This window comes from Dipodomys merriami, unplaced genomic scaffold, assembly GCF_024711535.1.
Source record: "Dipodomys merriami isolate MVZ:Mamm:240054 unplaced genomic scaffold, mDipMer1.0.p SCAF_456, whole genome shotgun sequence".
Taxonomy (NCBI): Eukaryota; Metazoa; Chordata; class Mammalia; order Rodentia; family Heteromyidae; genus Dipodomys; species Dipodomys merriami.
In genome coordinates this window covers 521,490-538,932 of record NW_027206020.1, presented here as the reverse complement: position 1 = coordinate 538,932, position 17,443 = coordinate 521,490, and the positions used below count along the sequence as shown (strand labels likewise).

General features: G+C 58.9%; 1 protein-coding gene across 16 annotated transcripts in view; it reads right to left on the bottom strand.

Annotated features, from left to right (window-relative positions):
• Positions 1 to 17,443, bottom strand: part of LOC138808571 (poly(rC)-binding protein 3) — a 164,356-nt gene that overhangs the window by 25,169 nt on the left and 121,744 nt on the right. For 10 of the 16 annotated variants that reach the window (XM_069994836.1, XM_069994838.1, XM_069994846.1 and 7 more), the window contains 7 exons: positions 13,760 to 13,914; positions 10,763 to 10,786; positions 9,921 to 9,953; positions 9,501 to 9,617; positions 6,307 to 6,438; positions 5,459 to 5,587; positions 1,872 to 2,015 (listed from right to left, as the gene is read on the bottom strand). In XM_069994836.1, the coding sequence (XP_069850937.1) occupies positions 1,872 to 2,015; positions 5,459 to 5,587; positions 6,307 to 6,438; positions 9,501 to 9,617; positions 9,921 to 9,953; positions 10,763 to 10,786; positions 13,760 to 13,914 (734 nt within the window). The remainder of the gene's footprint in view (positions 1 to 1,871; positions 2,016 to 5,458; positions 5,588 to 6,306; positions 6,439 to 9,500; positions 9,618 to 9,920; positions 9,954 to 10,762; positions 10,787 to 13,759; positions 13,915 to 17,443) is intronic. The other 6 variants (XM_069994844.1, XM_069994847.1, XM_069994845.1 and 3 more) reach the window with 2 other exon arrangements.

The window sequence follows — 17,443 nt, the reverse complement described above, 5'->3', positions numbered from 1 at the left end:
GGTGGCAGTGACCCTGGCAACCCTGGCTTCTCTGTGAAGCCCCCATAGGTGGCGGTGACCCCCACAGGTCTCTTCTATAACACACTTCCAGTGACTCAGACAACCAACCAACCACATGGAGTCAAGGGAGAGCAAGGCCTCTCAGGATGGGCGAAGCGCAGGCGTGACACGTAATGCCTGTGGGGCTCTGTGATGGATGCCTCACGTGTCCATCAGCAATAACCCAACCGAGAGTTCAAGGCCTACCGACTGCCCAACAGGGGACCCAGCCGCAGCCCAGCCCTGAACCGATGCAGTTGTGGCAAGGGAGGGCCCCGTGATACGACGGAGGAGCTGAAAGAATCTCATCAGATCACCAGTCGGGCAGTCTGGCAGACCTGCCAGGAGCAGGTCTGGAGGCCACATGCTGTGACGCTGCTCCCCGTCAGGCCTGCAGCAGGAATGCTAGCCGTCTGCTGCCCTCCTGCCCTGTGTTCTATGTGGAATTTCACGAGCTCGGGTCGGGGATGCTGCTCTGGGGCCACTGTTTGGACACTTCATTTCTGCCTCAGACTGTACATCTCCATGGCCCTGGGGCCACCAGATCCAGGAGGGAGCTGAGCACCTGCAGCACCCATGCCTGATTTGCCCACACCCTGCACTGGACACACGTGGGGGTCCTCAGGGGTCTGTCCACACCCTGCACTGGACAGACGTGGGAGTCCTCAGGGGTCTGTCCACACCCTGCACTGGACACACAGGGGTCCTCAGGGGTCTGTCCACACCCTGCACTGGACACACAGGGGTCCTCAGGGGTCTGTCCATGCGGGGGTCCTCAGGGGACCTGGAGACCTGCCCTCTCAGGACTGATCCACACCCCTACCCCACAGATTTGCTTGGTGCCTCTCCTGGTTGGCTGGGTGGGGAAGGGACCAGTATCCAAGGCCTGGCCAAGGACAGCAGATCAGGCTGCCCTGGGGCATGGCAGTAAGCCCAGGAGGCTCATATTGTGGGCGGTGTTTAGGGACAAACACCGTAGCACAGTGACTGTGTGCAGGCGACGGGCTGAGCGGCCTCAGCCTCGGCACCCACACTGGCTCTGCCCTGAACTGGAGCTGCACTGTTCCGGACCAGGGTTCCTTCCCCGTGAGGGTCGCTGCCTGCCAGAGCCACGGCTGGGCAGCAGTGAGGGCTTGCAGACAGTGGTGGTGGCTCCCTGCGGGGTGCAGGCAGGGGCAGCTGTACCCCAGCACACGAGCCTGGCAAGACGCTCGTGCGCTGGGCCTCGTTTTCTGACTGTGAGATAGAATATGCCGTGTGCTGGTCTGTGTGGGGGCTGCGCACAGGCTGCCAGGTGCCCCACAGACCTGACAAGATTCTTTCCATTGTGAGTCAAGTCCCCATGCCTTTTGTTCCCTTTTAGGGTTAAAACCTCATGCCTGCCCTGCCGTGGCTGGGTCACCTGTGGGTAGCCTCTGACTTAACGCTCCCTTGAACAAAGACACACCGCGGCTGGCCAGACACAGGGCCCTTCTGGGCCGTCCCCTGGCTAACCATGTTCGAGCCATTGTATGGGTGGGCTGACGGTGGGCTGGGCCCCCTTCCTCTTCCCTGACAGCCCACAGGGGCCATCATGCCACTTGGACTGCTCCCTGCCCAGCTGCCTCAGGGCTCTGGGACGACCCTCTGAGGCCTGGCAGGTGCCTCCCAGGGCCTGTGGATGTTCGGGTCCTTCCTGTCTGGGTCAGGGGTCGAGGTGTCTGAGGGGCATGGCTCTGAGGTGAAGCTGTGCCCCTGCCCCTGCTCCAGCCTGGTGTGGGCCAGGAGAGCCCTGTGTCTGGCTCAGGGAGGGAGCGTGCAGTGGGAAGGCGAGAAAACCTGAGTGCACTAACGGGCAGCGGCGGATGCTGCAGTAAGAGGCTGAGGTTGGCAGTGGAGGCCGCGAGCGGGTCGGCTCTTACCTGACCACCTGCAAAAATGACAGGGGTGGAGGCGGGCTTTGGGCGGTAGGGAATGGTGGCACCTTTCGGTGGGGACTAGGAGAAGGGACAGGAGAGGGAGAGAGACATTAGAGAAGCCTGCTGCTAGGCCTCGGGCCGCCTTCCCACGTCCGCCCTTCTGCGCAGACCCTCCCAGCCCCAGACGTGGCCAGCGAGGGCTCCAAGGCTGCAGCAGCGCGGCAAGGGCAGCGGGGCCCAGCAGGCGGCATCCTGCATCGCGCCCCCCATTTCTTCTGTACAGGCTTCTCTCGCGTCTGCGCTGTGTGCCTCCTGCTTCAACAAGCCCCCCTGCAGCCGGGCTGCGAGCGGCAGCAGTCCTTGGGCAGTGTGGCGCGTGCTCTCCGCCAGCTGGGCTGGGCCAGGGGCAGGTGGGCTCTCGTGTTGCTGCCCCTCCCTCCCTCCCTCCCAGAGCAGCCCCCAGATGGCCCATGACCACTACAATGAGCACAGCAGTGGCTTCTAGAGAGGCGTGCAGACCGCATCCTCACAGGAGTGCTCCTGAATCTGAGCCGTGTGCATAACCAGCCTCAGGAACTGATGTCCAGCACTCCAAAGACTCTGGTTGGCCTGTGGTGATGATGAGCAGAGACTGCCATCGAAGTGAAGAGAAATCCAACCTCACCATGAAACAGAGTCATTAAGAAAACTGCAGAGAAGTGAGAGGTTCCCCAGTCACGAAGAGGTCTGTTGCAACTCTCCTCGATGGTTCTGTTACCTCAGGCGGGGGCTGTCCTCGGCACTTCCTGCGGGCCCTCTCTGCCTCGTTAGAGCGGGCCGTCCTTCCGGGCCGGCTGGGGTCTTGGGGCCTCAGCTGGGCGGCAGGGCACAGTCCGTCCCCGCCAGGGCTCCTGCAGAGCCTGCGGCCTCTGGACTCACTGGGCAGGATGTCCAAGCTCCTCGCACTGGAAACCCACAGAGCAGGCGGCAGCACAGTCCTCTCTGCTGCGTGAACGGCCAAGGGGTGGGGTGGTTCGGAGAGGTCCCCAGGGAAGGCCCACCCCGTACATTTCTGAGGTCCTTATGGAATGCTTCTAATTACCTTGTGAAAATGGGGCTTCCCAAGACCGCGCCCTGCAGGCCCTTCCAGACCCCTGGCCATCACCCTGTTCCACGGTGCTCTCGGAGGCCAGCCCTTCATCCCAGGAGAAGCTCCTCTGTACTTGCCCTGAGGCCCAGCTGGCTGTGAGTAGCCCCGACCCCGTTCTTCCCAGGGAGGGCACATCCTCTGGACACAGGCAGTGTTCCCTGGGAGGGGGCAGACACATTGGACGTGTCTCACCAGGTGCGGAAAGTGCTGGGTGCGGTACGCAGCCCTGCAGGGCCACACCACCAAGTTCACCTATTGCCAGCCATCTGGTCCTCTGGTCCTACGAGGCCTCCCCTCTGGGAGAGACTTCAAACCATCTCTAGACTGATCTCCAGCTCCTCTTCATGGACAGTACCTCTGGCCATTTCTTCTGTTGAGGCTCACCCCTTCCTTCTGGCCAGTGATCTGATCTGAATCACAGGAGCAGGCAAGGGGGTCTCTGCCAGCCAGCACCACTGTCGACATCCGTGTGTGTGTGTGTGTGTGTGTGCGCGCGCGCGTGCGCCTGTGTGTGGTACATTCAGAGGGACAGTCGTGTGTGTGTGTGTGAGTGTGTGTGTGTGTCTGAGTGTGCGCCTGTGTGTGGTACATTCAGAGGGGCAGTCCTAGCATGGATCCATAGCCCAGGGGCCCTGCCTGCAGGGTGGCATCAGGAGCTTTGGAGAAGGGCACCATCGGTGCTCATCTGAGGCAGGTGCATCAGGGGCTTGGAGAAAGGCACAGTACTGGTACTCGTGTGAGGCAGGTGCATCAGGAGCTTTGGAGAAGGGCACCATCGGTGCTCGTGTGAGGCAGATTGCATCAGGAGCTTTGGAGAAGGGCACTATCGGTGCTCGTGTGAGGCAGATAACATCAGGAGCTTTGGAGAAGGGCACAGTACTGGTGCTCGTGTGAGGCAGGTGCATCAGGGGCTTTGGAGAAGGACACAGTACTGGTGCTCCTGTGAGGCAGGTGCATCAGGAGCTTTGGAGAAGGACACAGTACTGGTGCTCGTGTGAGGCAGGTGCATCAGGAGCTTTGGAGAAGGGCACAGTACTGGTGCTCGTGTGAGGCAGGTGCATCAGGAGCTTTGGAGAAGGGCACAGTACTGGTGCTCGTGTGAGGCAGATCACATCAGAAGCTTTGGAGAAGGGCACTATGGGTGCTTGTGTGAGGCAGGTACATCAGGAGCTTTGGAGAAGGGCACAGTACTGGTGCTCGTGTGAGGCAGATTGCATCAGGAGCTTTGGAGAAGGGCACAGTACTGGTGCTCGTGTGAGGCAGGTGCATCAGGAGCTCTGGAGAAGGGCACAGTACTGGTGCTCGTGTGAGGCAGGTGCATCAGGAGCTTTGGAGAAGGGCACAGTACTGGTGCTCGTGTGAGGCAGGTACATCAGGAGCTTTGGAGAAGGGCACAGTACTGGTGCTCGTGTGAGGCAGGTGCATCAGGAGCTCTGGAGAAGGGCACAGTACTGGTGCTCGTGTGAGGCAGATCGCATCAGGAGCTTTGGAGAAGGGCACAGTACTGGTGCTCGTGTGAGGCAGATCGCATCAGGAGCTTTGGAGAAGGGCACAGTACTGGTGCTCGTGTGAGGCAGGTGCATCAGGAGCTTTGGAGAAGGGCACCATCGGTGCTCGTGTGAGGCAGATTGCATCAGGAGCTTTGGAGAAGGGCACAGTACCGGTGCTCATGTGAGGCAGATTGCATCAGGAGCTTTGGAGAAGGGCACAGTACTGGTGCTTGTGTGAGGCAGGTGCATCAGGAGCTTTGGAGAAGGGCACAGTACTGGTGCTCGTGTGAGGCAGGTGCATCAGGGGCTTTGGAGAAGGGCACACACAGCTCCTGATGTTGCTTGAATTTTGCTTCCTTTGGGTGTTGACTAGATTAAGTGTGCAGGTCTGGACTCTCTGTGCCTGTGTGATGATGCTTCCCTGGCCTGTTTCCTCTCTCTGTTCATCTCTGGTTTCACACTGGGCATTTTCCCGGGTCTGTCCGGAGTCCCATCTGGTACGTCAGCGGCAGTTCTTGGTTCTAGTTTGCATGCTACCCGCAGAGCAGGAGGCTCTGCTGCACGAGGGTGGCACCCTTGGCCTGCACTGCTCCTGCCTAGGGCAGGTGCTGGGGGCCCAGTGCCAGGGCAGCACCAGAGCTTCTCGCTGAGCTCTAGCGGAGGAGAAGCCCGTCCTCCTTCACTCTCCCTCCCGACAGTGGTCCCAGGCCGGCCTGACCCTGACAGCAGCAGCTCTGCCCAAGTGCCTGCTCACCCGACGGCGGCCCTGACGCCCAGCCCCCACCTGGCCACGACCACCCCCGTGAACCCTGGGGACCGGTGAGGCACTGGAGCCCTGGCCAACGCTTGCAGTGAACCCATGCCAAGCGAGAGGCAAGCTGGCGCCTGCTGGGCGGCTGTACCTCCAGCATGACCACACAGATCTGCTTGACGCACTGGATGATGGCGTCCGGCGTCCCTGAGATGGTCACTGCCCGCTCTGTGGAGTTGGGCAGCATGTCCCCAGCTACCTGGACCTGGGCACCTGTGGACTGAAGAAAACGACGTTGGAAGAGGACAGGAGAGAGCGGGTAGCAGTGTACACAGGACAGGAGACCCAGGATGAGTCCAGGGCAGTCTGCACACAGTAGCAGGGGCGTTGCTGGTCAGACCCCGCGCCCCGCCCAATGACGCCTCTCCTCCACGCCTGCTTCTGCGCACTGCTCAGGGCCCACCCACGGGTACGCTGGCCAGGGAGCCCCACCCTCCAAGACAGGAATTCTGCTTCCTCTGCGGAGTTCTGGGCCACAGGGGAAGATGGGAGGAAATTATGAGGCGGAGGCTGTCCTCTGGGTAAGGGAGGGCTTGGTGCCCCTGAAGTCAGGCTTTGTGGAGGTCAAGCTTCCTCCTGCGGCAGGGCGGGAGTAGGTGCCCTCCCGGGGGGCCTGCCTGCCGAGGGGCGCCCCCGTGGAGCAGGGATGAGTCTGGGTGCAGCCTTGAGCTGCAGAACTAGGGAGCTCTAACCTGCTCATCTCAAGAACACCTCTTCATGGCCGCTCCTGCCCCAGCAGGACCGCACCCCACACAGGCCACCGTGTTGGCTTCCCTATTGTTTGCCCACTGGACTGTTTGTCCCCGGCTTCAGGGCAGGAATCTGTGGTGCCCCGTGCCAGGACTTGTGGACTCCCCAGGGAGCAGGCAGCACGGTGACTAGGCTGCCGTGCTGCCAGGACGGCCTTCCTCCCACCCTGGGTGGGGAAGGTCTTGGTACCTCCCTGATCTCCTTGATCTTGGAGCCGCCTTTGCCGATCAGGGACCCGCACTGGCTGGCGGGGACCACCAGCCTCAGCGTCACCGGGGGCTTGCTAGTGGCAGGGCTGTTGCTCATGGAGTTAATGATGTCCTAGGGAAGGAAAGACAAGCATGCTGGCCCTGTGGCGGTGGGCACCTGTTTCAGGCGCCCCTGCTTGCACCTGCACTGCTGGGCACTCAGAGGCCATGGCAGAGCCTGCAGAGGACAGGCCCGGTCGTCACCGCGCCTCACAGCTAGGTTGGGCTCGGAGGCACGAGGACATGCCAGCAGACCAGACAGAAGGGGGATCCCGTGCGGGCCACACACCAGACACGCAAGGCTGCGTGGTCAGGAGTCATGGGGCAGCGCTGCCTGCTTGCTTGTATCCATGGTGGACACATGCTCTGCCCTTTGCCCAGCTGGTGGCTTTTGTGGCTGCTGTGTGCTGTGCTGCGCGACTTGAAGTGTTGCCTGTCATGAGAAGGGTCATGGGGTCAACCATAGATGACAGTCTGTGCTGAGAGCCCGGAGCACTGGCTGTCCTCCTGCACAGGCGTGGCTGGGGGTTCCAGGGAAGGCTGAGGAAGATGTTCTCCTCTCAGGTACTTGACCCAAACAGGCCCACCTGCTGGGGTGGCTGTGTTGGAGGTACGCCAGCATGGCGTTCCCATTTCTCTGGCCAGCTCCTAGGGGCCACCTAACTCTCCCCTTCCTGGAAATCTCAGCCTGAACTATCCTACCTCAGTCCTGATCCTCATGCCGCTTTCTAATGTGTCCTCCCCATCGAGCATGACTAGGATCTCCAACGGCCACCCTGGCCTTTCCAAGAGGTACCTTATAAAAAAGAAAGGGAATAAGACTTCAGGTCCATTGGGTGCCAATTTTTGATTGATCTGAAGTCTCCAAATGAGATTCTTGTTTAAAAGCTGCTTCACTGCAAGTGTCTTTGGCTAATGTGGGAAGCCCGACAGGCTTCAGCGCCAGCACTGCCCTGGTCCGGGGGCCTGTTGCCTTGGGTATGACTGGCTGTCTGTAGTTGATTTACAGTGCAAATCAGGCACAGAAAGATGGGCTAGGGATTCAACTCCGAGGTACAGTGCTTATCTAGCAGGTGGGAGGCCCTGGGTTTAATCTAGTTAAAAAAATTTGAACACCTGGAATTCTTCCACAAAGGAGAGAGTCTGAAGGGACGGCATGGATGGTACAGTTGCTGAAGGGATTAGGAGCAGTGAGAAGCCCGGTGGGTCTTACTGGAATAGGAAAATACATGCATGATTCTCAGAACCAGGAAGGTCTCACCCGTGGCCGACTGAGAGACCGACAAATGAAAGTCTGTCTTGAAGACTGCGCAGGGTTGTCTTTCAGGGTGAGGGCACCAGCATGCCCCACCCACTGGGACTACGTAAGCCTCAGAGCCACGCAGAGGCCACGACAGCGGGCCCACTGGGACTACGTAAGCCTCAGAGCCACGCAGAGGCCACGACAGCGGGCCCACTGGGACTACGTAAGCCTCAGAGCCACGCAGAGGCCACGACAGCGGGCCCGAGGGGGCCTTGCTAGCCAGTCTTGTTGCCATCTGGCGTTCTGAAGGCAGGCAGGATGCAAGAACTGTGGAGTGTGCGCCAAGACTTTGAAGGAAAGCCTGGGAAGCTGGGCAGCGTGAGACAGGCCCAGGTGCCGCGTGAGCAGCCTGATGGGGCGCCCGCCGCTCAAGCCAAGGACACACTAATGCCACGACGGTGACTTCGGGAGTTCACGGAAGCTTCAGGCAGCATGGAAGCCAGCCCGGGAGAGCGACCATGTGGCTGCAGCTGTGAAGCCATCCCGAGGCAGCCTGACGCAGGACACGGAGCCACAGGAAGTCCCGCTGGTCCCCTGTGTCTGCTCTGGCGTGGGTCCAGTCCCTCCATGCCAATCCTGTCCCTTTTTTTCAGAATGGGTCACTGCATAGAGCTTGCACTTTTATTTTTGCAGCTTTTTAGCAATTTGTCTTGAGTCTCCAGGGAAGCTCTGGACTTGAACTTTGGACACATACTGGCACAGGTAAGTCTTCTGGCGGAGTGCTTAGTTTCCTCTGGAGTAACCTCTGAGCCTCGTGTGTTACAGGTTCGGCCCCTGGCTTGGAACTCTTGGGAGGGGTAAAAACCGGATGTGGAGCACAGGGGAGATTCCAGGCCAAAGCGGATCACAGGCACGAGGAGAATGGTTCTGCACGCCAACAAGCTCACCCCATGTGTGCAGCCCAGCCCCAGCAGAGGTGTGAAAACAACGATTCTGCCCAGCTGTAGACTGAACTGCGGAAACTGAGCCAAACCAAACCTTTCCCTATATAAATTATTTGCCAATTGATTGACAAATAAGTTATTTCTATTTGTTACTCTATTTGTTACAGTGACAGGATGCTGGCCAACACATCATTCCCACCCCCTGCCCTTTTTGGGGGTATGGTGTTTGCTGGCAAGGGCTCTGCCATTGGAGCACCTCCTAGCCTTTCTTCTTTAGATGATTATTTCTAGGTGGTCCTGTGGTACCTGCCCAGGGCCAGTACGTGACTGGGATCCTCCTACCTATGCCTCCCACAGTTGAGATCTCAGCTACTTTGTTTAGTGAAATGGGTTCTTTTGAGCTTTTGTCTAGGCCTGCTTCAAACCACAATCCTTCCTGGGCTCTGTCCTTCTTCCCCAGTAGCTGGGGTTACAGGTGTGAGCGGCTGTACCTGGTGTGTCTGATTTTGTCAGCTGGGACAGTAGGGAATTAGAGTGCTTCCACTCACATCTGACGGGGGCAGCAGACCGCCGTCAACCTCAACCTGACGACCTGCCTTTCCTCTTACAGTCTATAGACCAGGGATTCCCATGCAACTCAATAACCTGCAGGCAGCAGTGGAGGGGACGAATGCAAGCTGTGGTAATGTGGGAGGGCTAGCTGGGTGCTGGTGGCACGGGCAGGGCTCGAGTCTGGGCAGCCAGGGCCTGGTGGGGGTATGTCCTGAGGCTAGGTCCGGCGCATCATCTGAGGAAGCATGTGGGAAGTGGACTTCTCCCACACGCACACATCAGGCGCGGCTGGCCTTAGGAGGAGGAAGGTGGGCAGGAGCACAGGAGGTGCCTCCCTGGCCAGCAGTGTCCTGTGAGGGCCAGACCTGCCACCCCGTCCCGGCAGAGGGAACTCACCTCCTCAAACTTGTACGCTATCATGGCGAAGGCCTTGAAGATGGCGTCCGTTGGCCCTGTGATGGTCACAATTCTCTCTGGGCAGTTTCCCTCTGAGATGTTGATCCTGGCTCCACTCTAGGGTGAGAGGAAGTAAATGTGTCTGGCAACAAATAACAGACTCCAGACAGTACAGGCCCGGCTCTCCAGACAGGACCCACTGCAGACATAGGCAAGTAGAATTCTTTTCCAGCAGTCTGAGTGCTCCCCAGGGGAGTCTGCACCCCGCGCACATGCTGCAGTCAGGGGGAACACCACTCCCGCCCATGTGGGCAAGGCCCTGCCGTCCCTGCCCAGATGGACACGCGCCGGGCCCCGAGACCCTCCTGGCCTTGGCATCCTGGCGTAGGTGGGATGGTGCCCACAGCAAGTCACACGCACCTCCTCACGCATCTTCTTCACTGTCTCCCCTTTCTGGAATGGAGACGCAGATGAGAAGAGTCACTGACGGCCCGACAGAGGGCGCACGGCCGGGCATGGCGCGGGGCTGGGGATTGCTGCTGTTCTGCGGGCTTGGTGGACGGTGCAGCCAGGGTGATGGGCACTGTCCACCCAGCCTGCCCCCGTGAGTGTCAGCCTGCCTGCGCCACGAGTGAGGCCTCATCTCCCACATCCCCAAGACTTTACGATGAGAAACACGAGTTCTGGGAAGGTGGGAGCCTGCTGGCCAGCCAGGCAGGCTCCCGCCACAGCATCACCGGGGGCCCCGGGAAGGCCCAGCAGGGCTGCGCACGGTCTCCAAAGACAAAGGGCAAGAAAGGGATGAGCCGTGAGGCTCCTCGGTACTCTGCGTACCATGCAGAGAAGGCAGCACGCAGGGTCTGTGTGCCTGGCCCTCTGCACCAACTCCATTGCCTGAGGGAGGCTTCCTCGTGGCCTTCAGCCCCGCTTAGAATGGAGATATAAGATGGCTGTACTATTGTTAGGGAGATTGTTCTGATGAGGGCTGCTGCATAGTACAAGCAAAGTAACTTTCTAGGGTCACAAGCCTCCGAGCCCTACAGACCACCAATGTGGCGGGCAGTGGTGGCTGCTGAGGTGGCTCAAGGGAAGTGTCTGCCCCCAAGGCTCACACACAGCCAGGAGTCTGCTTCAAGGTAGTGCATCTGGAAGCAGGAGGGGTTGGTAATGGGCTTCCGGGCAGCACTCCGGCCAGGGACACCCAGAAGCAGGGGCCATCCCCTCAGAGATCCCAAGAGGAGCAGAGCACAGGCAATAATTACCTTCCCAATGATGCTTCCAACTTCCTGTGGGGAAACAAAGCCACAGAAAGAGAATGTCATACAGCAGAAGAAAACACAGTTTGGGGTCAGATGCTGCCATCTACCTTCTTAACATGAGAGGAATATTTATCTTTTGTGGTGCCGGATGGAACCAGAACTACAGGCATGCTAGACAGTCCCTCAATCACCAAACCACACTCCACCCAGGCCCAAGGGGAACTGGGCACCACTAACAGGTGATGCATACTTTTAATCTCAGTGACTCAGGAGGGAGAGATTGGGAGAATTGTGGTTTGAGTTATAAAACCCCATCTCAGCCAATAATCCAGGCATGAGGGTATGTTTCTAATCTCAGCTATGCAGGAAGAACAGGCAGGAATTCATTGTCTTAGGCTGGCCTTAGACACAAAACCTGAGACCCTATCTGAAAAATAAAGCACAAATAGAATAGGAGTGTGGCACAAATGGCAGAAGATCTAACTAGCAAGCATTAGACCCTGAGTTCAAACCCCATTACTGCAAGAGAAGGAGAGGGAGAAGATGAAGGGGAGGGAGAGGGGAAGAAGAGGGCGGGGAAGGGGAAGGGGAGGAGAGGGGGTTCATTTCAGGCTAGCTTGTACGTTTCCTCCGTGCCATCGGGCTAAGGCTGCCTGACAAAGTGCTGGAGGATAGGACGCAGGAAGCCAGCTGCTTTTCAGACAGACACCACAAGGAAATCCTGAGATAAACACCCCCTCCCTGCTGAGACCCACCAGGACGCCACACTGCCTTTGCTGTGGCTTGTTTCGCGTGGACATTCCTAGTGTCCACAGCTGTGCCCAGGTGTCTGCAGGGTAGGCACTCTGGCAGGGTCAGTGGAGACAGCACCGCCCTGCCTGCTGGACAGTCCACATCAGGGCCAGCTCCACGTATCACTTGAGACAGGACTAGCCTCGCCCCCAGCCGTCCAGCTCCGTGTCTTTTAAATCTGCCGTTTTCCCTCAACACAGCCATGCTCTAAGCAAGCCTGCACTGCTGCAGGGCTGTGCACAGGACGAAGCACAGCACACCAGGGGCTGGCGCTCCTCCAAGGGGTCTGGATGTGCACCTCGGCAGGAGGGCCTGTGCTCTGGGGTGGGTGTCAGCACTGCTGTTCTAGGCTGGATTCCCCAGCAGGGGCTTTGTGGGAACTGTGGGGGCCGTGTTTCTCAGGCGCAGAGGGAGCAGGCATCAGGATGAGGCCCCACTAGGCAGTCTGTAAGACACGAACACTAGTGCTCAGGGACAGGCAGTGTGCCATCTACGTAGGAGATGAACACTAGTGCTCAGGGACAGGAGTGTGCCATCTATGTAGGAGATGTACACTAGTGCTCAGGGACAGGAGTGTGCCATCTATGTAGGAGATGTACACTAGTGCTCAGGGACAGGCAGGGGATTGGCTGCTCAATCATGTGGTTCTAGGGAAGTGTCATTTGTGTGTACTTTCAATGGCTGTGTAAGTTTGAAGTAAAGGTTTCTGTCAGTACTGAAGTTTGCATTCAAGTCCTTATGGTTGCTAGGCAAGAACTCTATTTCCCGCAGTCCAGTCCCCTCAGACAGCCCAGTCCCCCCAGACAGTCCAGTCCCCCCAGACAGTCCAATCCCTCAGACAGTCCAGTCCCTCAGACAGTCCAGTCCCCCCAGACAGTCCAGTCCCTCAGACAGTCCAGTCCCCCCAGACAGTCCAGTCCCCCCAGACAGTCCAGTCCCCCAGACAGTCCAGTCCCCCAGACAGTCCAGTCCCCCAGACAGTCCAGTCCCCCAGACAGTCCAGTCCCCCAGACAGTCCAGTCCCTCAGTCCAGTCCCCCAGACAGTCCAGTCCCTCAGTCCAGTCCCTCAGACAGTCCAGTCCCTCAGACAGTCCAGTCCCTCAGACAGTCCAGTCCCTCAGACAGCCCAGTCCCTCAGACAGCCCAGTCCCTCAGACAGTCCAGTCCCCCCAGACAGTCCAGTCCCTCAGACAGTCCAGTCCCTCAGACAGTCCAGTCCCCTCAGACAGTCCAGTCCCTCAGACAGTCCAGTCCCCCAGACAGTCCAGTCCCTCAGACAGTCCAGTCCCTCAGACAGCCCAGTCCCCTCAGACAGTCCAGTCCCTCAGACAGTCCAGTCCCTCAGACAGTCCAGTCCCCCCAGACAGTCCAGTCCCCCAGACAGTCCAGTCCCTCAGACAGTCCAGTCCCTCAGACAGTCCAGTCCCCCCAGACAGTCCAGTCCCTCAGACAGTCCAGTCCCCCCAGACAGCCCAGTCCCTCAGACAGTCCAGTCCCCCCAGACAGTCCAGTCCCTCAGACAGTCCAGTCCCCTCAGACAGTCCAGTCCCTCAGACAGTCCAGTCCCCCAGACAGTCCAGTCCCTCAGACAGTCCAGTCCCTCAGACAGTCCAGTCCCCCAGACAGTCCAGTCCCTCAGACAGTCCAGTCCCTCAGACAGTCCAGTCCCCCCAGACAGTCCAGTCCCTCAGACAGTCCAGTCCCCCCAGACAGTCCAGTCCCTCAGACAGTCCAGTCCCCCCAGACAGTCCAGTCCCTCAGACAGTCCAGTCCCCCCAGACAGTCCAGTCCCCCAGACAGTCCAGTCCCTCAGACAGTCCAGTCCCCCCAGACAGTCCAGTCCCTCAGACAGTCCAGTCCCCTCAGACAGTCCAGTCCCTCAGACAGTCCAGTCCCCCCAGACAGTCCAGTCCCTCAGACAGTCCAGTCCCTCAGACAGTCCAGTCCCCCAGACAGTCCAGTCCCTCAGACAGTCCAGTCCCCCAGACAGTCCAGTCCCTCAGACAGTCCAGTCCCCTCAGACAGTCCAGTCCCCTCAGATAGCCCAGTCCCCCAGACAGTCCAGTCCCTCAGACAGTCCAGTCCCTCAGACAGTCCAGTCCCCACTAGATAACCCAGTCCCTGCCGTAGGTGTGCCATCTACCTTTCCAGTCCCCCCACAGCTCAGCCCCTCAGACAGTACAGGCCCCGCCGTGGGTTGCATCTACCTTTCCATGCATCAACAGACGGATGGTAAGGGTGACATTCAGGCCACCTTCTGAGACCTTCGACTCCATCTTTCTCCCAAAATGCAGCTGAGGGTGGTGGTTTAAGGTGCCGAGGGTGCTGTGAGGAAGGACGGATGGAACCCAGATGGCGTCCCCTGGAACCAGAAAGCACAGCTGTGACCACTGGGGACATCCATGGCTTCGGGGGGACGTCCGTGACACGGGGGACATCCGTGGCTTCGGGGGACATCCGTGACCACTGGGGACGTCCATGGCTTCGGGGGACGTCCATGGCCACTGGGGATGTCCGTGACCACTGGGGATGTCTGTGACTACTGGGGATGTCCATGGCCACTGGGGATGTCTGTGACTACTGGGGATGTCCATGGCCACTGGGGATGTCCATGGCCACTGGGGATGTCTGTGACCACTGGGGATGTCCAGGACCACTGGGGATGTCCGTGACCACTGGGGGCGTCCGTGGCTTCGGGGGACGTCCGTGACCACTGGGGATGTCCATGGCCACTGGGGATGTCCGTGACCACTGGGGATGTCTGTGGCCACTGGGGATGTCCAGGACCATTGAGGGATGTCCGTGACCACTGGGGATGTCCAGGACCACTGGGAGATGTTCGTGGCAATGGGGGGGGGACGCCTGTGGCCACTGAGGAACATCCATGGCCACTGGAGAATGTCTGTGGGCCTGAAAGTCCCTCCTGGCCTGCGGTGGAGAGGACACACTGCTGTCACTGCCACAGATGGAAGGTGTCACCTGGGGAATGCCTAGTGTGCAGGGGCGGGGGAGGAGAGAGTAGGGATAAGCCCACCAGGGCTGGGTCCCAGCCTCCAACGGTTCTGAGGCTGATCAGCCACATGACTTGGGGCAGGGCAGGCAAGCCCTCTGACCTACGTGTCCTCCTCTATACGGAGGGCCAAGGAGGCACCAGCGCCCGCTCCCTCGGCCTGGAAGCCTGGCTTTTCTCGTGGTGCCAGTGCTCCCCTTTTTCTGTCATAGGGCTTCAGTTTCCTGTGGAACTGGCTTTGTCCTCACCAGCCAGGAAGATCCCACTTGTGTCTCTTGTGCCAACATCAACAGTCCTTGGAAGCTTTCTTTCCCTAGTCTAGACTCGCTACTGGACTGTTAAAACTCTACCTCAATCAAAGTCCCAGTGCCATCTGTGTCCTTTGCGTGTTGTCATTAAAGACAAAGACAGGTTACAGGCAGTGACAGGGAAGTGCTCACGGAAGAGTGACAGGATGATGGCTCCCCTCTCTGGTGAGTGACCGGTACTGCTGGACCCCAGCGCCGAGTGAGTGACCGGTACTGCTGGACCCCAGTGCTGAGTTAGTGACCAGTACTGCTGGACCCCAGCGCTGAGTGAGTGACCGGTACTGCTGGACCCCAGTGCTGAGTGAGTGACCGGTACTGCTGGACCCCAGCGCTGAGTGAGTGACCGGTACTGCTGGACCCCAGTGCTGAGTGAGTGACCGGTACTGCTGGACCCCAGCGCTGAGTGACTGTACTGCTGGACCCCAGCCCCGAGTGAGTGACTGGTACTGCTGGACCCCAGCGCTGAGTGACCGGTACTGCTGGACCCCAGCGCTGAGTGAGTGACCGGTACTGCTGGACCCCAGCGCTGAGTGACTGTACTGCTGGACCCCAGCGCTGAGTGACCAGTACTGCTGGACCCCAGTGCTGTGTGACTGGTACTGCTGGACCCCAGTGCTGTGTGAGTGACTGGTACTGCTGGACCCCAGCGCTGAGTGACCGGTACTGCTGGACCCCAGTGCTGTGTGAGTGACCGGTACTGCTGGACCCCAGCGCCGAGTGAGTGACCGGTACTGCTGGACCCCAGCGCTGAGTGACTGGTACTGCTGGACCCCAGCGCTGAGTGAGTGACTGTACTGCTGGACCCCAGCGCTGAGTGACTGTACTGCTGGACCCCAGCGCTGAGTGACTGGTACTGCTGGACCCCAGCGCTGAGTGACCGGTACTGCTGGACCCCAGCGCTGAGTGAGTGACCAGTACTGCTGGACCCCAGCTCTGAGTGAGTGACCGGTACTGCTGGACCCCAGCGCTGAGTGAGTGACCGGTACTGCTGGACCCCAGCGCTGAGTGACTGTACTGCTGGACCCCAGCGCTGAGTGACTGTACTGCTGGACCCCAGCGCTGAGTGACTGTACTGCTGGACCCCAGCGCCGAGTGAGTGACCGGTACTGCTGGACCCCAGCGCTGAGTGACTGTACTGCTGGACCCCAGCGCTGAGATTCCCATGTACACCAACTGTGCCCTCTCAGGGAACAGCTTGTAGGAGTGAGTATAGCTCACCCCAACCAGAACGGTGCCAACCCACTGTCTGGCCATACCCCAGTTCAGGCTGCAGGAAGGGTGGAGCGGATGGGCAGAGAAGACCAGGGAGAGTGGGCAGAGGAGGAAGTGGCACTTACAAGGAATCTAGACGCAGAGGGCAAGAGGTGCTCGTGCCTGGGAGATGTCCTAGGGCTGCCAGACTTGGGAGAAGGCGGGGGGCTCACGAGACCCCAGACCCTGGTCCAGGGGTCTGGGAGCAGTGTGGGCTTGGTAGCTCTCTGGAAGGTGAGAGGCCTGAGCGGCCAGTGTGTGGTGCTGGTTTGGGGCTGCAAGCTTCCACAGCAGGAAAGAGGGGAAACTGGACGGGGCAGAGGATGGGGCATGAGCGTGGAAGCGACGCTGGGCCCTGGAGCCCAGCCGGTCAGGTTCCAGGGGTAGCGGGCTGCGTGGGGAGAGAGCCACTGGTGTAGGGTAGGGCAGATGTTAGGCCCCGGATGGGGCCTAGAGACCCATGGGGCGAAGAAGCTGACATGCCTTGCATGCTCATCCAGGAGCATACCTGCGAGATGAGTAGGGTCACTGGGAAGATGGAGGGAAGAAGTGTAGTGTCCTGGGACGAGCCGAGGATTCCCCTGCGAGTCCCTCCTACACAGCCCCACAGTTAGACTTGCCTGTGGGCAAGCATTACCCACACACAGCTGCCGCAGGGGTCCCTCAGGAACGGTCCTGTGATGCCACATCACCCATCCACACACACCCTCGATCTAGCCTGGACAGAGGATCACTCAAGCTACAACACACCAGGAAGGACAATGGGTTAAAAGTTGGGGCAACTTCTTTTTCTTCAACAAAATATCTCTGCTAAAAATACACAAAAAGGAAAATGCAAAATCAAGCACAGAGCAGCATATCCCGGTTGCTGTGAGGGGTGTGTGGGAGGCCTCTGGAGGCCTCGGGACCACCCCACATTGACAAAACTCAACGGCCTCACAGATGCTTCCTCGGCAGACTACACCGTTAGTGTCGAGCATCACTCACAGTGAACAAAACTTTCACACAGCACCTAATAAGGATTTTACACAGCACAGAGTTTTAACACCCAATCTTGCCATTAATGCTCTGTGTCTTTCTGGTACAATACCAGCAACATCTGTCTACTGACATTTAAAATAAGAAACTCACTGGCTGCGGGTTTTTTGTTTTTAACTTCTAGTATTTAGTTGAACAAGGTTAACTTTAGTATAGTAAGGTCCAAGTGGAGCAACAGAAAAAAAAGAGCCATTTCCTGCTGCCCTGGAAGGAAACAGTTCACGACTCTTCACTGGTTCTATTTTACGTGCTAACCAGCTCCAGGTGGCTGTGGCCTGCCCTGT